Raw genomic sequence first — 19,366 nt, 5'->3', positions numbered from 1 at the left:
CATATCTGAGGTTGTTGATATTTCTTCTGGCAGTCATAATTCCAGCTCAGGATTCATCCAGCCCAGCCTTTCACATGATGAATTCTGCATATAAGTTAAATAAGCAGGGAGACAATATACAGCCTTGTCATGCTCCTTTCTTAAAGAAAACTTATTATGGTCATCTTACCAACATGCCCTGCTTCCATAGCAAGTTCAGGACCAGTTATTGCAGGCTAGAGTGTATAGCATTTGTAGAGTCTTTAACTATTCCTCATAGTAAGAGGCAAAAGCTTCCAGCAGCCACCCCCTGTGAGATGACTGAGGTCTTGCAAGCATCCAAGAATGTTTTCACCTCTAAGATGTTGAAAGAGAAAGAGTGGAGGAGGAAGAAATAGACTTTTACACCTCTGTGTCACCCGCAGGGTCTTCATACCTTTGAGCTAAGGAAATGGCCAGAGAAGTGGTTCAATTTACACCTACAGAAAGAAGATCTAATTGTCAGGCAAAACAGCATGCTAATGAAGTTAAGGTTCTGCAGGTAGTAAGGAAGGACCCGCTGGATAAACTGCCAGTAAAACAAAAGCCTGGGAATTGAAGGAGGAAATATTTGAATGAGAAAGTATCAGAAGCAATTTAGTAAAATCCCCATTGTGATTGCGTAATGGTATTTCTTGACTGATACTAGAAGAAACATAACAATGAGGAAAAGTGCCAGAAGCAAAGCAGGGAGGATGGGGAAATGAGTGCAACTGGCACAGCCTGCCTGTTTAGGTCGCAAGCAAGTTTTAACTTATGCACCTAATATCTGCTGCTGTTTTTCTTGATCAACTACAGTAATATGTTTGGACCAAATCCAATTCTCATTTAAGACAAGAAGGAATTTAATTATGTTAATAAGTAGTGGGATTTGTGTACAGCTTACATTTTTGTCAAACTAGATCACCGGAGAACAAAAACAGAAAGTTATCAGCAGAAAGTGATTTCATTCAAAGCAGACAAATCCTGAAACTCTTTAAATTACTCGTCTTGTAAATATTGAGTTGCATCAATCTTTCTTGCAGCCATTTTTGTTCCATTTCTGTAGATCTGACAATATCTGCAGCAGCAATTGCAATGGGGAGGAGAAGGGGGCTGGTATTCAGCTAGGTTTTACTCAGCATAGACCTGTTGACATCAATGGACATAACTTCATCATGTTCAATGACTCTACACTGAGTAAAACATAGCTGAATACCACCTTGAGCAGGCTTCCTCAAACTCAGCTCTCCAGATGTTTTTGTCCTACAACTCCCATCATCCTTAGCTGGCAGGACCAGTGGTCAGGGATGATGGGAACTGTAGTCTCAAAACATCTGAAGGGCTGAGGTTGAGGAAGCCTGACCTTGAGTGTTCAACCTTCCCTCCACCACATATCATTTCCTCTATGAAAAATACTAAACTGTGGGATGGGGTTTTAATCCTTATCACCCTCTCCTCCCCCGGGGAGGAAATTTTTGTTTGCAGAAAATTTTAAAAGATGATTTTATTACCCTGTCTAGTTTGGTCCAAAGTCTCTAATTTTAATGCTCAGCTTATGAGTCTCCATTTTTAATTCTTTAGCCTCCTTTTCAGCGGTTTCTTTTCTCAACATGTCAAAAGAATGCTACTTTGAGGGAAATGATATTCAAACTGTTCTTCCAGAAACGACCCTTGTCTAATTACAGCAAATGCTGGAGTACAGTTACAGTCACTAGGAGAAATAATTGGGGAAAGCATGGAGGAAGTCCGTGAATGATTTGGTGAACAGGTGGGCAGTGTTTGTACAAGTCATGTTCACAGCATGTCTCCATCCTTAAAACGAGATCCTAGAAGATCAACATTAAGTCCAGTGCTTCTTTAAAGGCATTCATAATTTGGGGCTCTTGCCTGGTTTGGTTCTGTTATAAACTTAGCAGTGTTTAAAAAGGCCATCTTTGTTTGTCCCCAAACTTGTCTTATCGTTAGCATTTGAGTTTTCCCTTGGTATTGCTTGTGTCCCCGTGGTGCTAAAAAAAATCAAGATTAGATAATACAATGCATTGAAACTAATTAATTTACGGAAGTGGACTGAACTTGATTGAATTTGCATCGATTGAAACTTTGGCATTGCTGTGCTCTTCAGTTGCCTTTCATGGGTATTCTAGCAGGCATTGATTGAAGAGCTATTTTTTTAAAAAATGTGAAAGCTGAAAGATGACTAAAACCCCGTGGTGAGAAATAGAAGAGCTCTGCTGGACCAGGCCATCTAGAGCCCATCTAGACCAGCATCTCCTTCTCACAGGGGCCAAACAGATGCCTGTGAGATAGCAGCAGAGCCGTCCCACTGCGGAATCCCTGCGACTGCCCCCAGAGGCGGGTTTAGGGTACTGCTTGCAGTGCGGCCACCCTGGGCACACAGCCGAGGGCGCCTTCTCAAAGCCTAGTAAGTGCCTGTACAGCTTCAGGAAGGAGGCGTGAAGGCTCTGACGGGGTCCCAGAGTTCTTTGGCCTCCTTCCCAAAGCCAGCCAAGTGCTTACCGGGCTTTGGAAAGGAGGTAGGGAGCCTCTAGGAGAGCCTTGCCTCTCCTTCTCAAGTCTGACTTAAGCCAGCACCGCAAGGGCTGGGTATCATCTCGCTTTACTGGCCGAGGGAGCCGGCGTACAGCTTCCGGGTCACGTGGCCAGCATGACTAAGCCGCTTCTGGCAAACCAGAGCAGCACACAGAAACGCCGTTTATCTTCCCGCTGGAGCGGTACCTGTTTATCTACTTGCACTTTGACGTGCTTTCGAACTGCTAGGTTGGCAGGAGCAACGGGAGCTCACCCCATTGCAGGGATTCGAACTACCGACCTTCTGATTGGCTAGTCCTAGGCTCTGTGATTTAACCCATAGCGCCACCCGCGTCCCTCGGGCTGGGTGTATCTGAGTTGAAATCCACAAACTCTTCTCATGCATTACTTGTGTGAATGGACAACACAGGTCACATGCACACCATGCATTTAAAACACTTGACTTTCCCCAAAGCATCCTGGGAACTGTACTTTGTTAAGGCTGCTGGGGACTAATCTCTTAAGCTCTTTGGGGACCAAAGCACAGTTCTGGATTATTTGGAGGAAACCGAGTGCTTTAAGTGGTGGTGGGAGTACTGTAGTTAATTTCTGTCTGCCTTCCTATTGAGAAACCCCACGTGATTTGCAATATAACAAGAGAGGCTCTTTTAGGGTAGCACGACCAGTTCGGCTGCAGTGGGGTTGCTGCAACAATGATGTAGAATGGAGCACAAGAGACCGGCGGGTGCGGGTAGCGTCAAGTTTGCCACAGATTTTAAGACAGCGTAGTAGAAAATGCAAGATGTAAATAAAATAATGAACTAAAAGCTAAAGCAGTCTCAAGCATCACCGTTCCATAGTAACATCAATATTCTGACAAAGTCTGCTAAAATAAAGATTGTTTAGATTAGAGATAAGGTCTTTGTTCATCAAATTAATTGAAAGTTTCTTGTCTTTCATCCTGCAGAAATGTATGAATCCAACAATATAATCACTTTCCATGGACTGATCAATAGTTCCAGTTACCACACATTCCTTTTGGATGAGGAGCGAAGTAGACTCTTCGTTGGAGCAAAGGATCACATATTTTCTTTCAACCTAGTCAACATCAAGGAATATCAAAAGGTACTTTTCAAGTTAGGTTTGATCTAGCTATATTACAGCCTTTCCCAACCTGGTGCCCTCCAGATGTTGTGGAACATGACTCTTTGCTGGCTGGGGTTGAGCTGTATTCTAAAACATCTGGAGGGGCAGATTTCTTCTGCATACAACCTATAAATTAAGAATGGATGGAAGTGCCTCCAAGTCCTCAGAGTGTACCGTATTTTTCGCTCTATAAGACGCACCAGACCACAAGACGCACCTAGTTTTGGGAGGAGGAAAACAAGGAAAAAAATATTCTGAATCTCAGAAGCCAGAACAGCAAGAGGGATCGCTGTGCAGCGAAAGCAGCAATCCCTCTTGCTGTTCTGGCTTCTGGGATAGCTGCGCAACCTGCATTCGCTCCATAAGACGCACACACATTTCCCCTTACTTTTTAGGAGGGAAAAAGTGAGTCTTATAGAGCAAAAAATACGGTATTTCCTTCAATAGTGAATAACTACAGTCAGCTCCCACACACCAGCATCTAGGAAAAAGATTTCCATATCCGTGAATACAGTTTTTGGACATACATAAAGCCTAGAATTAAACACTGATTTTTGAAGTAAGTGATTCTTGCCTTGGACGCCCAACTCCCGTGTACAACCGCTGGCATGATACACAGGGCAAAGGAAATGTGTGATGGCAACATTGTTCTTTGTATATAGTAGAGCATAAAAAGGTTTTTTTAAAAAAATATGCCTTTGATCTTCTCTGACCTTCCTATGTACCTGTGTGGATAAGCCATATGCCAGCCTATTCTCCTTCTACCTCTCCCCAGATCACCCTACCTGGATCTGAAATATGAATTTGTGCAAATATATCTCACAGCAGAATGACAAATTGCTTACCTGTTCCTGCTTTCTTTTCGGGGGGGGGGTAGGTCTCATCTGTATATCTTCCTCACTGTTATTCTTCATCTTCATGCTTGGCCAGAAGGAACTGAAGTGATAGAGCAAGTATACATTGGGAGTTTTCCTGCTCAATAGTAGACACAAGTGTGTCTTCTCTTTAGTTAAATAATTTTAAAATTTCCAAAGATGTCTGGTCATCTTGTGAACCACTTGTATGACTATCAGGTATCAGTTACAGCGAAACAATCTATTTCACCACCCTTATTGTATTCATAGGCAAACTCCGGGGGTCAGGGATGATGGGAATTGTAGTCCCAAACATCTGGAGGGCCGGAGTTTGCCTCATTGGCTTAGCCCTCATTTGTAGCATCTGCTAAACAAAATATGAATGACAAGGGCTGATTCTCAGGCTAGTGGATCATTCGTGTGGCTTTAATAGTTGCACAAGTTGCTAATCATGTTCATACAATCTTAGAGTTGGAAGGTAACCCCTAGGGTCATCTAGTCCAACCCCCTGAAATGCTGGAATCTCAGCTAAAGCATCCGTGACAGATGGGTATTCAGCATGCATTAGTCAGCATACCAGTTCCAAAAAAAAAAAAGAGAAGAAGCATACCAGTTCAATTCCTGGAGATTTTGTGTGTGGCAAGGAAGCCATTTTCAATTGTTGTGGCCCTCATTTGGAACCTCCAGAATGCAAAAATATTATCAGTAGCCCCACAGCACAATATGCACATGTTTATTTGGAAGTAAATCCCACTGGGTGAGTACAGTGGGGCTGTCACTGTAGTATGCTTAAGAATGTGGCCCTATAGTGCAATCCTATATGCATGTCTATTCAGAAGCCTTAATAATAGGATTAGCTCAAGACAACTGCAACCTCTTGGCTTAAAACAGCTAATATTTGAGCATCTTCTTCTAAATATTCCTTATTACACAAGACCAGGGTGATGAAAAGAGCAGATTACGTAAAGGGATCATGAGCCCTTGTTCCATTTCTCCCTTCCTTGACACCAGGCACTTCCATGTAATATGTTCCTTCTGTTAATAAACCATAATCGATGGGGCACTAATAGACGCATGATGGATGGGTAGAGAGCTCTTTTCTTATGATGGAAGACCTGGCTTTTACTTGAAGTTGCAGATTTAAATTGGAAGCTGATGCACGTTTCAGCAGTACACTTTGGTGCATATGTGCTCCCCCCCCCTTTAACATAAAAAAGACATCCATCATTTAACATATTTTAATGAGCCCTTCAGCCCATGCTAAAATGCAGCTTAAATACAGCAATTGTATGTCATTTCAGTCAAGAACTGAAATGTGTGTGTTTGTGTGAGAGAGAGTTACAGAATCTATAAATGAACCTTATTACAATAGAAGTATAGTTTCAATGTCGGGGTGTTATTTCTGACTTGGTATGACCTTTGGCCTGTTTGCTTTCTTGAATGATGGCAATAAATACATCAGTCTTTTACTCTGTAGTAACTCAGGGTATTCATCTGTATTCTCTGAGGATCAAGATGAAGGCAAAGCTGGGAAACCATAGAGGAAACTGATTATTTATTTGGATGTTCTGTGGAATTCACAGTGCAATGCAGAAAACATCTGGAATGATTAAAAAGAGAGAGCATGCTGCTATGGGAGGGGAGGAAACCTGTTCTTCTAAGTTGTGAGAACCGGTGGTAAATTCACACATGAGCTGTGAGCCACATCTCTTCACATACAACTTGTAGTTCTTGATCATGAATAGACAAATTCACAGAGCGTATGTTTACTGATGGACATAGATAGAATACCAGATGATGGGGACAAAGGACCTTCATCTTTGATAAGGGCTTTCTGTTTGCATCTAGTTGGCAACTGTTGGAAAGAGGCTTCTGTGGAGGTTTGGTCTGATTCTGTAGCATCATTCAAATCAAAGCTCCATCTAGTTCAGAATATCTTCTACAGCCACACCAACTTTTGTCCCTGTTTGGCACAGCTGGGCATACCTGAGACATGTTCTTTCTGGGAAGATTGTTGCTTTTGTTGCTTTCCCTTTAGTGGAAAGGGAAAGGAGACCACAAACTTGCAGTGCATGTTTTTTTAGTACCAGAGTGGGACTTGGGCAGCATCAGAAAGCCTATTCTAGGGTTTTCTTTCTAGGTTATTTATTAAGGAACTATTAAGGAAACAACAGAAGGGGAAGAAATGGAGGCAGTGAGAGATTTCACTTTCTTGGGCTCCATGATCACTGCAGATGGTGACACCAGTCACGAAATTAAAAGACGCCTGCTTCTTGGGAGAAAGGCGATGGCAAACCTAGACAGCATCTTAAAAAGTAGAGACATCACCTTACCAACAAATGTCCGTATAGTTAAAGCCATGGTTTTCCCAGTAGTGATGTATGGAAGTGAGAGCTGGACCATAAAGAAGGCTGATCGCCGAAGAATTGATGCTTTTGAATTATGGTGCTGGAGGAGACTCTTGAGAGTCCCATGGACTGCAAGAAGATCAAACATATCCATTCTGAAGGAAATCAGCCCTGAGTGCTCACTGGAAGGACAGATCCTGAAGCTGAGGCTCCAATACTTTGGCCACCTCATGAGAAGAGAAGACTCCCTGGAAAAGATCCTGATGTTGGGAAAGATGGAGGGCACAAGAAGAAGGGGACAACAGAGGACGAGATGGTTGGACAGTGTTCTCGAAGCTACAAACATGAGTCTGACCAAACTGCGGGAGGCAGTGGAAGACAGGAGTGCCTGGCGTGCTCTGGTCCATGGGATCACGAAAAGTCGGACACAACTAAACGACTAAACAACAACAACAACAAGGAAACAACAGCAATAATCTTGCCAGTTTCACTCTCCACCCCTGCTCAGTCTTTTGTGAATCTCACAGTGAAACCGCTGAGGTATCAAAGACCCTTGGAATGAAATGGGTTGGGCTTGCAACTCCTCTGTCCCATCCTCCCAGAAACCTTGTGAAAATAATGGCTGTACATCTATCATGCAACACATGGGATGGTACAAGGATGTGTTAAGTTTGTAAAAGCTAGAAGGCATTGGAAGGGAGGAAGTCATGTGTTAACTTCCCCGTGCTGGAATTGTTGTTCTGCAGGGAGAGGGCTCTCTCTCTCCTTCCCCAGCTAGTGCTGCTCTTTTGATACCATGCATCAAGCCAGAAGTTGGTTCTTTGACACACAGCCCTAAACTTGCCATTCTGCTTGGTGCTTCATGCAAAGACAAGTGGAGAAGCATTGCAAAATACCTCAGCCTGTGTTTGCTGATGGTGCACAAATCCTGGTCAGCATTTTTTGAGGGTTTTTGACAGTGCAGGTGCCACAAGAATGATGGACATCAAATGCATGTGCAACTGTTCATCAAGCACTTCCTATGGCTGGACAGTTGTTGTTGTTTTTAAAAAAAACCAACAACACACAATAACCTACTTAGTACTCTATGTGCTTGTGAGGTGATGGTTGGAAGCCTGGAGAAAGGGGAAGGTCTGTGCATGAACAAAACAGGCACTTTCAGGCATACACCACGCACTGGGGTGCATGGGATATACCATAGATGTAAATGTGGAAATTAAATGGGACGCGGGTGGCGCTGTGGGTAAAAGCCTCAGCGCCTAGGGCTTGCCGATCGAAAGGTCAGCGGTTCGAATCCCCGCGGCGGGGTGCGCTCCCGTTGCTCGGTCCCAGCGCCTGCCAACCTAGCAGTTCGAAAGCACCCCCAGGTGCAAGTAGATAAATAGGGACCTCTTACTGGCGGGAAGGTAAACGGCGTTTCCATGGGCTGCGCTGGCTCGCCAGATGCAGCTTCGTCACGCTGGCCACGTGACCCGGAAGTGTCTCCGGACAGCGCTGGCCCCCGGCCTCTTAAGTGAGATGGGCGCACAACCCCAGAGTCTGTCAAGACTGGCCCGTACGGGCAGGGGTACCTTTACCTTTACCTTTAAATGTGGAAATGGGCAAATGGTGTGATATCCAGAATTCTGATAAAAATGGAATGAGAAGGAAAAGAAATCAGCTGAATATTTTAATGGCTAACAGCTATCAACATGCCTATGCTCTGTGAATTTGTGTAATCCTTTTAAAACCATCTAAGCCACATTTTGTGGCAGTGTGAGATGCCTGTTCTTTTCCTTATTGAAACATGCGTCCAGCCAATGTGGATAATGATACAGACCTGTATCCCAATTTGCTGCATGTGTGTAAGGCTCCTTGTGCGGGTAGATTCCTTAGCTGGATCAGAAGACTTTATATTTTCCAGCTCACAGTTCGTTCATTCTTCTTCACTCACCCACCTTCCTATTCACCTGTCTCAGCACTTCTTTAGCCAGGAATCAAAGCACAAATTTTTGAGAGAGTCTCTTCTCATGGAATTTTGAATCTCATTTCATAGGTTTACAAACGCCTATTGTTTGTATTCAAGCATTTTATCAGACATATTCAAGCTCATAAAAAATCCAGACTGAAGCTCTGAACTTTGTATATTTTCCCTCCTAATTTTGCCTTAATCTGCCATATTTTTCTAAATAAACCTTCTCCTGCTTTGTCAGGAAACTGTTTTAAAACGAAGGTTACGATCCAGTCATGTTCCCATTCATATTGCATTATCTGAGGCTCCCAACTGAATCTTAGCCTGGCATTATTGGAAGATCATGTTTTATTCTATAGGCAATTCCTAAAAGCTTTTTGAAATACATGAATAATTCACTATGAGGGTCTTTGGGCTTTTGCTGTAGAAGACGAAATGGATGTTCCAGAAGAACTAATAAGGAACGCAATCTGAGGTTGAGATTGTGAATCTCAGTAGAATTATTGGCACCAAAGCCATGGGTCACGATGAGTATCAGAATGGCCTTAGTGCATCTGCTCCCTCTTGCTGAACATCCAGTTTCCAGAGGCGACCAATTGTATGCCTCTGGGAGTCTGCAGGCAGGGTCTGGGGGTAATGGCTGACCCTTATTTGTTCCAGTAGCTGAGATTCCTTCTGAACATGGAAAAGCCATTAAACAACCAGGGACAGGCCCACTCAGGGATAGAATTCAGGGCCTCACAGCCTTGCTAGTTGTTTTAAATGGTGGACAACCCTACCTAATTACTATTGTCTTGTATTTAAGCTTTGCTAGGTTAACAGAAAACAAAAGAAATATTTAGAAACATAACTTTCAGTTTGTTATATGTGTATAGTATGGTGATCTGCCTATATACAATCTTTAATACACACAGCATTAATTCATCAGTCTTCAGAACTCCTCCGTTTTTTTGTTGACTTCTTCTGGTTCCCCTTTTTAGCCTCGGAGGTTAATGGTGAACGATGGATGACAAAGAGCCACAATTCAGCATAATGTTGGGGTGCCTCAGCTACCTGCCACTTGAGGTAGAGTTCTACCTTGGGGTGGCTACGAGACATGGGCTGAGAAGCTGGCCTGGGCTTTGCTGCTTCTGACATAGTGCTCCGGTTTCTGATTTGAAATCTGGTTTGAACTATATTTACATGACTCCAGGGCCTTCGCTTTAGATGAAAGCCAGCAGAAGACAAAGAGAAATGACAACATGTGCAATGATATTTTCTGCTGTACAACAGCAATAGCAATCTGATATGGAGAAATACTGATATCGATAAGGCATAAGAAAAGTGTGAGGGAGAGAGAGAGAGAGATCGTAGGTGACCGGCATTTGGGGGACATTATGCACAATTCTCAATTGTTGGAGCGTGAAATGACCTAAAGTGATTTTTATGTTACATCTTTAGATTGTTTGGCCTGTATCTCATACCCGGAGGGACGAATGCCAGTGGGCCGGAAAAGATATTCTGGTAAGTACAAATCTGCCTCGCTCTTTTCTCCTGTCCTTTGTAAAGCTAGTCAATATTTCATGAACTCTCATCTTTTTAAATTTTAAAGCTTGTGATTCTTTCCCCCCTTTTACCCTTTTATTTAAGAATTGCTTCATTGTGCTAGGTTTGTGTAAATGCAGTTTTTTTCTTTCTTCCCATGTAAACCTGTGAAGGTAGGCTTACATATAAGGGAATGAGCATATAATTGTCCCCTTATTTAAGGAATCTAAAAAGTTTGACCTCATTTCTGTAATGACTGAGGCCCTCAATCTGCAGTGTGTGCTGAATAGACAGACCATTGTGAATGCAATAAACCTCATTAATGTCAAGAAGTTGCCAGGAAGGTCTCAGGAGTCTTCCCTGACAGGAACACATTGATGCCTAAGTGATGTTAATTCCCCCCCCCTTCCATTGTGATTTTTTTTTCTAAAAAAAGAAGAAAGAAAGAAAATGAAAACAGTTATTTTAGGCCTTCATTTTCCTCCCCCATTTCCTCATCCCTTCCATATGATCTATTGGAGAGAAACCTGGTTGCAAATTGTAGGAGTATTGAGTGGGAAAAAAGATGTGGGACATTTACTAACCATACAGAAAATGAATACATTCCATATAGGCCAAAAGGGAAATCACTGTGTTTGCAATAGCTGAAGGGAGAACGGAGCTAAAATATTCACTAAAATTCACTAAAATATTCATAATGTCAACCGCTGGAGGTCCGCATCCCAATAGTATCTCAGGTCATAAGTGAAAATGGGTTCACTACCCTTAACCTGGTCTCCAGTGAACAATGGCCTCTCTCCATATATTCTCTTATTAAAAGAGAGAGAGAGAGAGGTTAAAATAACAGGAATTTTAGCAGGACTAAGACAGAGGAAGATGTTTTTTTTAAATTGCCCAAGTTGAAGCTGGAGAACAGAATGTTTACGTTCAATTCCATGCCATCACACACTTAATCTTTATGACATATGGGCTGCATCCAATAATGTTGCTCAACTGACGGTAAGGCAGAATAGGAAGAGATGCTGTTTGTTGCATGTCGAGGTCCCCAAGACAACCCCCAATAAAACACAAGTGACACATTATTTTTGTTTAAGGTTTTTGGCATAATATTGGCCACAACTTTATTAAATTACAAGCAATGTGAGTGGTTGCTTAGACATTGGTTGGGACTATCTGACCCCACACGGGGACAGTCTGACATTCGCATGGCTGCAAAGTCAGCAAGGGTAAGACACCCAGGGAGAGAGACGGGACTGGGAACCATGTCTCACCTCTCCCCAAATGCTCCCTGGGGCTCTTGCGTGGCCCTAGCCCCTTGACAGGGTTCGGACAAAAGCATAGCGAGCCCCTGGGTTCCTTTAACAGAAAACCCTTGCAGCAGCAGCAGCATTTTGGAGGGGCAGGCACAGCCAAATCCATACCCCTCCACCAACCTATTCCCAAACCAATGCCTAAACGCAACCTTACAAGTTGTAAGGTTTTGCTACGCAGTAGGCAAAAACCAAATGGCACTAGCCAATCAGCCAAATAGACAAAATTCCTACCAGGCCCCTGCCCCCAAAGCAGACGACTGCATGACAGGCATAGCAAGGTCAAGCGAACAGCCTAAAATAGGGAGGGAGGACGGGTGATCTGATGTGCGCAACGAAAAGAGGAAGCTCAACGCTGCGTGCAGGGCATTTAAAGACTAGGGTTGTCAATCAAAAAATGGCAACATATAATACACCCCAGCAACAGCCAGCCCTCTGCTAATGGTGGCCAAACTCTTTCCCGCCCAGCAACAGCGGGGTGTCTTGCTAGCCCCCACCACAACACGTGCTCTTCATGAAGGAGAACACGCTTTGTGATTATTGTGCCTTCCTCTGTAGCTCTATGAAGACTCACACCCAAATATGCTCTGGGGACCCCTCAGTCCTCTGAAGCAGATTTGGAGTGAGGGGTTTTGAAAGCTGTTGGGAAGAGGGGGAGATCACCAAAAATTGCTTCCCTTTCTGGTCCGCTGATGGAGATCTTGCCATCCGCTGAATGGCACCATTGTATACTGTCTGTCGTCTTCAACATGTTTCTACTGTTGCAGTTGCCATAAAAATCTAGTCAAGTCAGGTGATGCTTTTTATTGGGCTAGCTAGACTTTAGAAATACTAGAAATGAACTCTACTTCAACCATAGGGTTTTCAAGGGGGAAGTAAAATATGATGATAGTTTTTCAAAATCACTGAAGACAGTTTTGGGAATTACTTTGTATGTGCTCCTTTCTGTTGGCACAACTTCAGAAACCCATATAGATGATCAAGGAAATCTCAGTGGGCTTTCATTAAGGAGAGAATACCGTACATGGGTTTGTTTGTTTGTGTGTGTGTGTGTGTGTGTGTATGTTTCATATTAGTACCAGCATATCCTTATCAGGATAGCAGATATTGCACTCTTGTGATTGCCTAGAACTTTATAAATCAAGTTCTTTATTTTTTTTATAGCCATTTTTATTTTAAACTATGTGATTATTAATCTCAAGGCACAACCAATTCCATCATACTGAAAATTCAAATTCCCTAGCAATAGGCCAGCTGCAACAGCTGTGCTGCTTATATGAAATGAATATTAACTGTATGTCGTGTATACAAACCCCACCGGTCACCTCAAACATGACCTGAGACTAAAGGTTTCTTTTGTAACTGTATTGGATTGTAGGCTGTATTTTCACTCTGCTGGAGTCCAAATGGTTCTTTCTACGCTTCAGTGTCAATCACACAGGACCATGAAACTGATATAGTCTGAGGTCTTGACATGTAGCATGCCAGAATTGTACTGCAGATTGATAACTAGGGAGAATCACCATCAGCTTACATTTTTGAGGGGAGAGGGAAGGCAAGGCAAATAAAAATAGTCCTCTTGTGGATTGAGGGGAGGGAATTCTGCACACACAGATAATTTTGATTAAAGGTGCATTCCTCTGTACTGCACCTTCTTGTCTTTGCATGCCCTGGGTTTGTACACATGCCTGTGACCATCTCCAAGGAACACAAACTTTGGCAAAAGAAATGCAAGCAGACAATGAGGGAATAAGTCCTATGCCGAGAACACAAATTTCTAGGCTTGGTATCTATGAGTGATTCCCAACACATGCTTTTTGTTTGTTTAGACTCCTGCAAGTATTTTAAATTTTTGTCCCACAAATGAAACTTTTGCAACTAGAATGAAATATTCAAATGTATGGCTATTTCTCCTGGTCCCATAATAATGTGAGATTTGAAATACAGACCTTGCTGTAGGTGGGTTCTTTTCTGGAGAGTTGCCAAATTTCAGAGCTCTTGGCAATGTTCTCCTATGTATATCAGATAGAAGTAGAATTCTAACATAAAAGAAACTATATCTTTACAACTCTGGATTTCTTTATGGATCATTTGTAAATAGTGTTTTGTTAAGAGTGTAAAAATGATATATGATACATTTGAATATTTCTTTATATCATGGCTTTTAAGGTCATTTTTTAAATGCTGAGATTATTTCTGGGATCCACTGTATGTGGAAGACCACAATCTGGTTCACAAATGCCTGCTTGCCACCTGCTTTATCTACCCTTGATTGCTATACTGTTGGTGATCAGTTGATGAATATATGAGCTGACTCTGTGAGCTCAAACGCTCAATGCTCCTCCCCCCAAACGAGTTCTGGTTTAGAGCCAGTTGCACTGCCTGACACTCAGAAAGTGCAGAACAACAAATGGGGTGTGCAGCATGTTGCACAACAGGGAACATTTTGCAATTTAATGAAGGAGAGGAACGTCGGGCCATCCTATAGGGTACCAGAAGGCAGCCAGTTCCTAAAAGAAAATTGTACCTTGCACCCTCTGTGAGTTACCAATGGGGTAGGTTGCTATGAAGCCAACCCAATGGACAAGAGAAGGGGCAGAGCTGAATGCACAATTGTGTTCTGTTGCACAACATGGATCTAAAGCGAAACACCCAAAACAGAAGGGGCATGAAACAGCCATTGTTAACTAGTGCTATTATACCTTAGAGATCTGAATCTGTGTATTGAGAGAATCTGTTTTAATGCTTGGGTTGTGAATGGAAGATATGAATATAAGGGGTGCATTTTACTGCCTGTAGGCTATTGTGCAACCAGGCAGCGACAGCCCCAGCCCCCAGGGATCATAAGGAAGGAATAAAGACTCTGACAACGTATATGGAATTAAAATTAGGCCACAGCTTTATTAAACTTCTGAAGGTAGGAACACCTTGGCTTAGGGCTTGGGCGTGTATCCCTCCCAGCCCCCCAGCCAGGGGGAGCTGGGGCTCATTAGGGTAAATGGGATATGGGGGTGCTCTGCCAGACGTAAGTGTAGCAGGCAGCCCAGCCCATATCCCCGCACGCAGGGTAGTTCACTGATGACCTTTCGGTGTATGGCCAGTGACACCCATATATATAACCCCTTTAAGAGGGGACCCTGGAACCGCAGACGCAGGGGGGTGAATCACCTCTTCACCCCCCCCCAATATAGGGAAGAAAAGACTAAACGATTCCACCCAAGGCCATAACAGCCAAAGTTGTGACAAATTACGACGGGGAAGACAAAACCTGCCAATGCAGGAAAATTTCTTCCCGGTTCTTCAACAGCAACCAGTCAAAAACCGCAGAAGCGCCAGCTAAACAGGAAGAAAAAGTTAACCTGCAAACAAGAAACATTAAACAAAGGGTGGTAGGGAGGGTGAATTTCCAGATCCGACTGCCTGGCTACTGTCAGCTCCACCCCCTATTTATAAATGGGGCTGGCCCCACCTCCCAGCAAGAAACTTGATTACTGAGGCTGGGCGTGAACCTCCAAAAATTAACACTGAGAGGCAAGCCAGCCCCTGTTTGCCAGTAAGCTCCCTGGGAACTGTAGCACCATGAGTGATCCCGCAAAGGGAACCCACAATGTATAGTGTGAGTGCTCATTATTTTATTTATGGGAACAACGACAGGTATTTGTTTCCAGAGATAGCCTCACATTCATCAAAGAAAAACAGCTTTTTTTAAAAAAAGACACCACCAGCAGCAACAACAACATAGGAATGAAGTTGTGCTTAAAATCCCACCAGTGATTCTTCATGTTTTAGAGATTATTTTTTTTATTTTTTTTAAAGATATTTATTAGGATTTTCAATTTTTTATACAAACAAAAAACAAAAATTTTTTTTTAAAAAAGACATATAGTTCAAAATACAATCTTTTCAATAACATATTTCTCTGACCTCCTCATACCTCCCCTTCTTGTATTCCCTTTTAAATTCTTTGTTCAGCAAATCCTTACCTTAAAGCATTACAGCTTATAATATCACCTTATTTTCTATCCAAACCCTTTTTTTCCCATCCATATTCCTTTATATCATTACAGCTAGAAACCACTCAATTTCAATCCAACATCATTCAGCATTCCTTAATTTTACAATATTTCTGTAAATAGTCCTTAAATTTTTTCCAATCTTCTTCTGCCGACTCTTCTCCCTGGTCACGGATTCTGCTCGTCATTTCTGCCAATCCCATACAGTCAATCAGTTTCATCTGCCATTCTTCCAGAGTGGGTAGATCTTGCGTCTTCCAATACTTTGCGATGAGTATTCTTGCTGCTGCTGTAGCATACATAAAAAAAGTTCTGTCCTTCTTTGGCACCACTTGGCCGGCCATGCCCAAGAGAAAGGCCTCTGGTTTCTTCAAGAAGGTATATTTAAATACCTTTTTCAATTCATTATATATCATTTCCCAGAAAGCCTTAATCCTGGGGCACGTCCACCAAAGGTGAAAGAATGTACCTTCATTTTCCTTACATTTCCAACATTTGTTATCGGGCAAATGATAGATTTTTGCAACCTTGACTGGGGTCATGTACCACCTGTATATCATTTTCATAATATTTTCTCTTAAGGCATTACATGCCGTAAATTTAATCCCGGTGGTCCACAACTGTTCCCAGTCAGCAAACATAATATTGTGTCCAACGTCTTGTGCCCACTTAATCATTACAGATTTAACCGTCTCATCCTGAGTATTCCATTTCAGCAGCAAGTTATACATTTTTGACAAAGTCTTAGTTTTGGGTTCTAGCATGTTTTAGAGATTATTTGGCAATCAGTAGAGCAAAAGGAAACCTCTTTAAAAGGTTTGCTCTTTTTCATATTTGAAATATTAACTATACTTTGGTGTCCTCTCCTGGCTTGTCATGTATTGATGACCGGCTTCTTAAAAATCTTCTTGTGACTATATTTCATTGAGAAATTGCTGTTCCAAACTATTTCGGTTTGCTGCTCACAACAGGTTGCTCCCAAGATGAGTATAGGTATTGCTTCCTATCCACAGAGGGCTTGGATTCCATTTTTAATTATTACGAGGTGTGTTGCCTGAACATGCAAGCATCCAAAGTGTGGCTAGGGGTGTGCAAGCCAACGCCTTTGCAACCATTATGCCTCCTCAAGTCTTTCCTGTATTGCTCAGGGAAGATCTGCATTCACTTCCTACACATGTTCCTTTGAACACAAGTAACTCCTTAGAGACCCTGATCATGCAAGAGGATTCTGTTCACATTTAAGTAATCTCTTGGTTCAGTCTTGACCAAGTGCAGCTGGTAATTCTGTTGCCCCAGAACTTCCCTCTAGAGGCACTTCATAGATTTCCCCGCCTGCTGTTTTGGGTATGAAAATAATAACCAAAGTAAGGGTGTAGAACTTGTAAGATTTTCTATAATAATCAGAGTCTCGTGGTGGTGTGTTGATTTCACATGTTGAAATAGCCTATAATAAAAAGCACAGAGAGGGGAAAAGACATTTCAGATTTTTGGAAACTTTCTGTTTTTAAAAAATGGAGATGTGAGAGCTAAGGAAGGGTAAATTGATCCTTCCTATCTACTTTTCTGGCAGAACAACTTGGTCTCTGTTGTACCCAAACCCACCTATTGCTTCCTGCCTCACTTAGACAATCCCTTCCTGATTAACTGATTTCCAGTGCTCTAGATCCTGTAAAGGGTGACACAGGCAAGTTTGAAAAAGCAACTTGGCAAAGCTTGTTTCCGCAAACGATACTGTGTGCCAGATTTTAATTGAAGGGAAATTTTAGACTTCCTTCAGTGAAGGTGTTTTCATTCTAGTATTTCCTATGGGATGGTAAGGAAAATCAAAATCAAAGTAGCTTTTTAAAAAAAATGAATGCATGCAGTGGGCCACATGCAGTTTCACAGCCTGAGCTTCTGTGGTATGTTTGTTGACAACGTATACACATTGCTAAGCAACTACCTCTTATAGTTCCAGCAATCTGTCGTGTCCTTTCAACACGTCCTTCATCGACATTCCCTCTCCACTTTTGACTGAGAACTTTGAAGTTCATTTATCACAAATGGCTGCAGCTGGAAATCTTTACAGGACATGAATGATCTGAACTGGAACTTCAAAGATTGGCTGATTTATAAATGGTTTATAGGCCTATATAACAGGCCGACAGGAGCTGTGTCTGCCTTATTAACAGGTGTTGCTTCTTAATAGCAAGTGCCACCTTTTAATACTGATCTGAGGTTTACTATCCCACCTAGGCCTGATGCAGGTTGAGATTTCAGCCAGAGGATGAGATCAGATAGGGATCTGCAAAAGCCAATCCCAAGAACCCCCTGCCCTAGGGATCCATGCACTTCTTTGATATTTAAATCCACTAGGACTGGGCTTACAATGTGATCAATGCCTCTCTGAGGGAGGACATGGCTCCCCCTGCTTAAGATGTCAGTAGTTAAATCTTCCTTTGGGGAAAAAATGGGTCCTTTGGCTCTGGATAATTATTGCCTAGTACAATTCTTGAATAAGATTCTAGGAAAGGTGGTGGTTTCTCAGTGCTAGGTGGGCTTGGCTGATCCTGATTATTTGGATCTGTTTCAAGCTAGTCTCCAGCCTGGTTTGGGGACCAAACAGCCCTGGTGGGTGACATATGCTGGGGAATGGTCAGGGTTACTGTAACCATGTTGGTTCTCCTGAACCCCTCAGCAACCATGGACTCCTTCTGAGTCACCTATTCAGGGTAGGTTTTGAGGACATGGTGCAGACCCTTCTGGAGGGACATACCCCCAAAGGTGGTACTGGGGAACTCCTGTTCTGCCTCATTGACCTTTTGGGTGCCTTAGAGTTCTGACTCTTCCCCCATGGTTTGTAACATCTACCTGAAGCCACTGAGAGAAGTATGCAGATGACCATGCTACTCTACCTCTATTTACCTCCAGCTATTTCTTGGGAGACTATGGAAACTGTGAACAAACGTCTCCACTTTGGGGGTGTATGAGGGCAAACAACCTGACTTAACCTAGATAAGATGAATGTTCTACAGTGAGGGATGATGATCTGTATGGACAGGGAAGGCTGCATATGTGTGAAGCTGCACTCTCCCAGAAGACCCATGTGGGTGCTCCTGATTTTGGCACTATCTGTTGAGTTGCAGGTGGCATCTGTTACCAAGGCTGCTGTTAATCAGCTCTGACTGATTCACTGGTTGTGACCCTGTTTGAAAAAAGCTTCAGGTACTGATTCCTTGTTTGTGCAACAAAACATACATCACCAATTCTGTGCCCGCAGCACTGATTGTCAGTGCATTTCTAGGCACAAATTAAATTGCTGGTGGGAAGAAAAGGAAGCAGCAAGGGATTTTACTTTCTTGGGCTCCATGATCACTCCAGATGGTGAAAGCAGTCACAAAATTAAAAGACGCCTGCTTCTTGGGAGAAAAGCAATGACAAACCTAGACAGCATCTTAAAAAGCAGAGACATCACCTTACCGACAAAGGTCTGTATAGTTAAAGCTATGGTTTTCCCAGTAGTGGTGTATAGAAGTAAAAGTTGGACCATAAAGAAGGACCAAAGAATTGATGCTTTTGAATTCTGGTGCTGGAGGAGACTCTTGAGAGTCCCATGGACTGCAAGAAGATCAATCCTCTCCATTCTGAAGGAAATCAGCCCTGAGTGCTCACTGGAAGGACAGATCCTGAAGCTGAGGCTCCAATATTTTGG

At 42.7% G+C, this 19,366-nt stretch overlaps 1 protein-coding gene across 2 annotated transcripts in view; it reads left to right on the top strand.

Annotated features, from left to right (window-relative positions):
- SEMA3A (semaphorin 3A) overlaps nucleotides 1–19,366 on the top strand; it is a 190,362-nt gene that overhangs the window by 61,345 nt on the left and 109,651 nt on the right. For both annotated transcript variants that reach the window (XM_053387699.1, XM_053387697.1), the window contains exons 2-3: nucleotides 3,497–3,654; nucleotides 10,269–10,331. In XM_053387699.1, coding sequence (XP_053243674.1) covers nucleotides 3,497–3,654; nucleotides 10,269–10,331 — 221 coding nt within the window. The remainder of the gene's footprint in view (nucleotides 1–3,496; nucleotides 3,655–10,268; nucleotides 10,332–19,366) is intronic.

The sequence above is a fragment of the Podarcis raffonei genome, chromosome 5 (genome assembly GCF_027172205.1).
Source record: "Podarcis raffonei isolate rPodRaf1 chromosome 5, rPodRaf1.pri, whole genome shotgun sequence".
NCBI classification, from domain to species: domain Eukaryota; kingdom Metazoa; phylum Chordata; class Lepidosauria; order Squamata; family Lacertidae; genus Podarcis; species Podarcis raffonei.
Note: the sequence above shows the minus strand (reverse complement) of the source record. Positions and strands in the feature narration are given on the sequence as shown.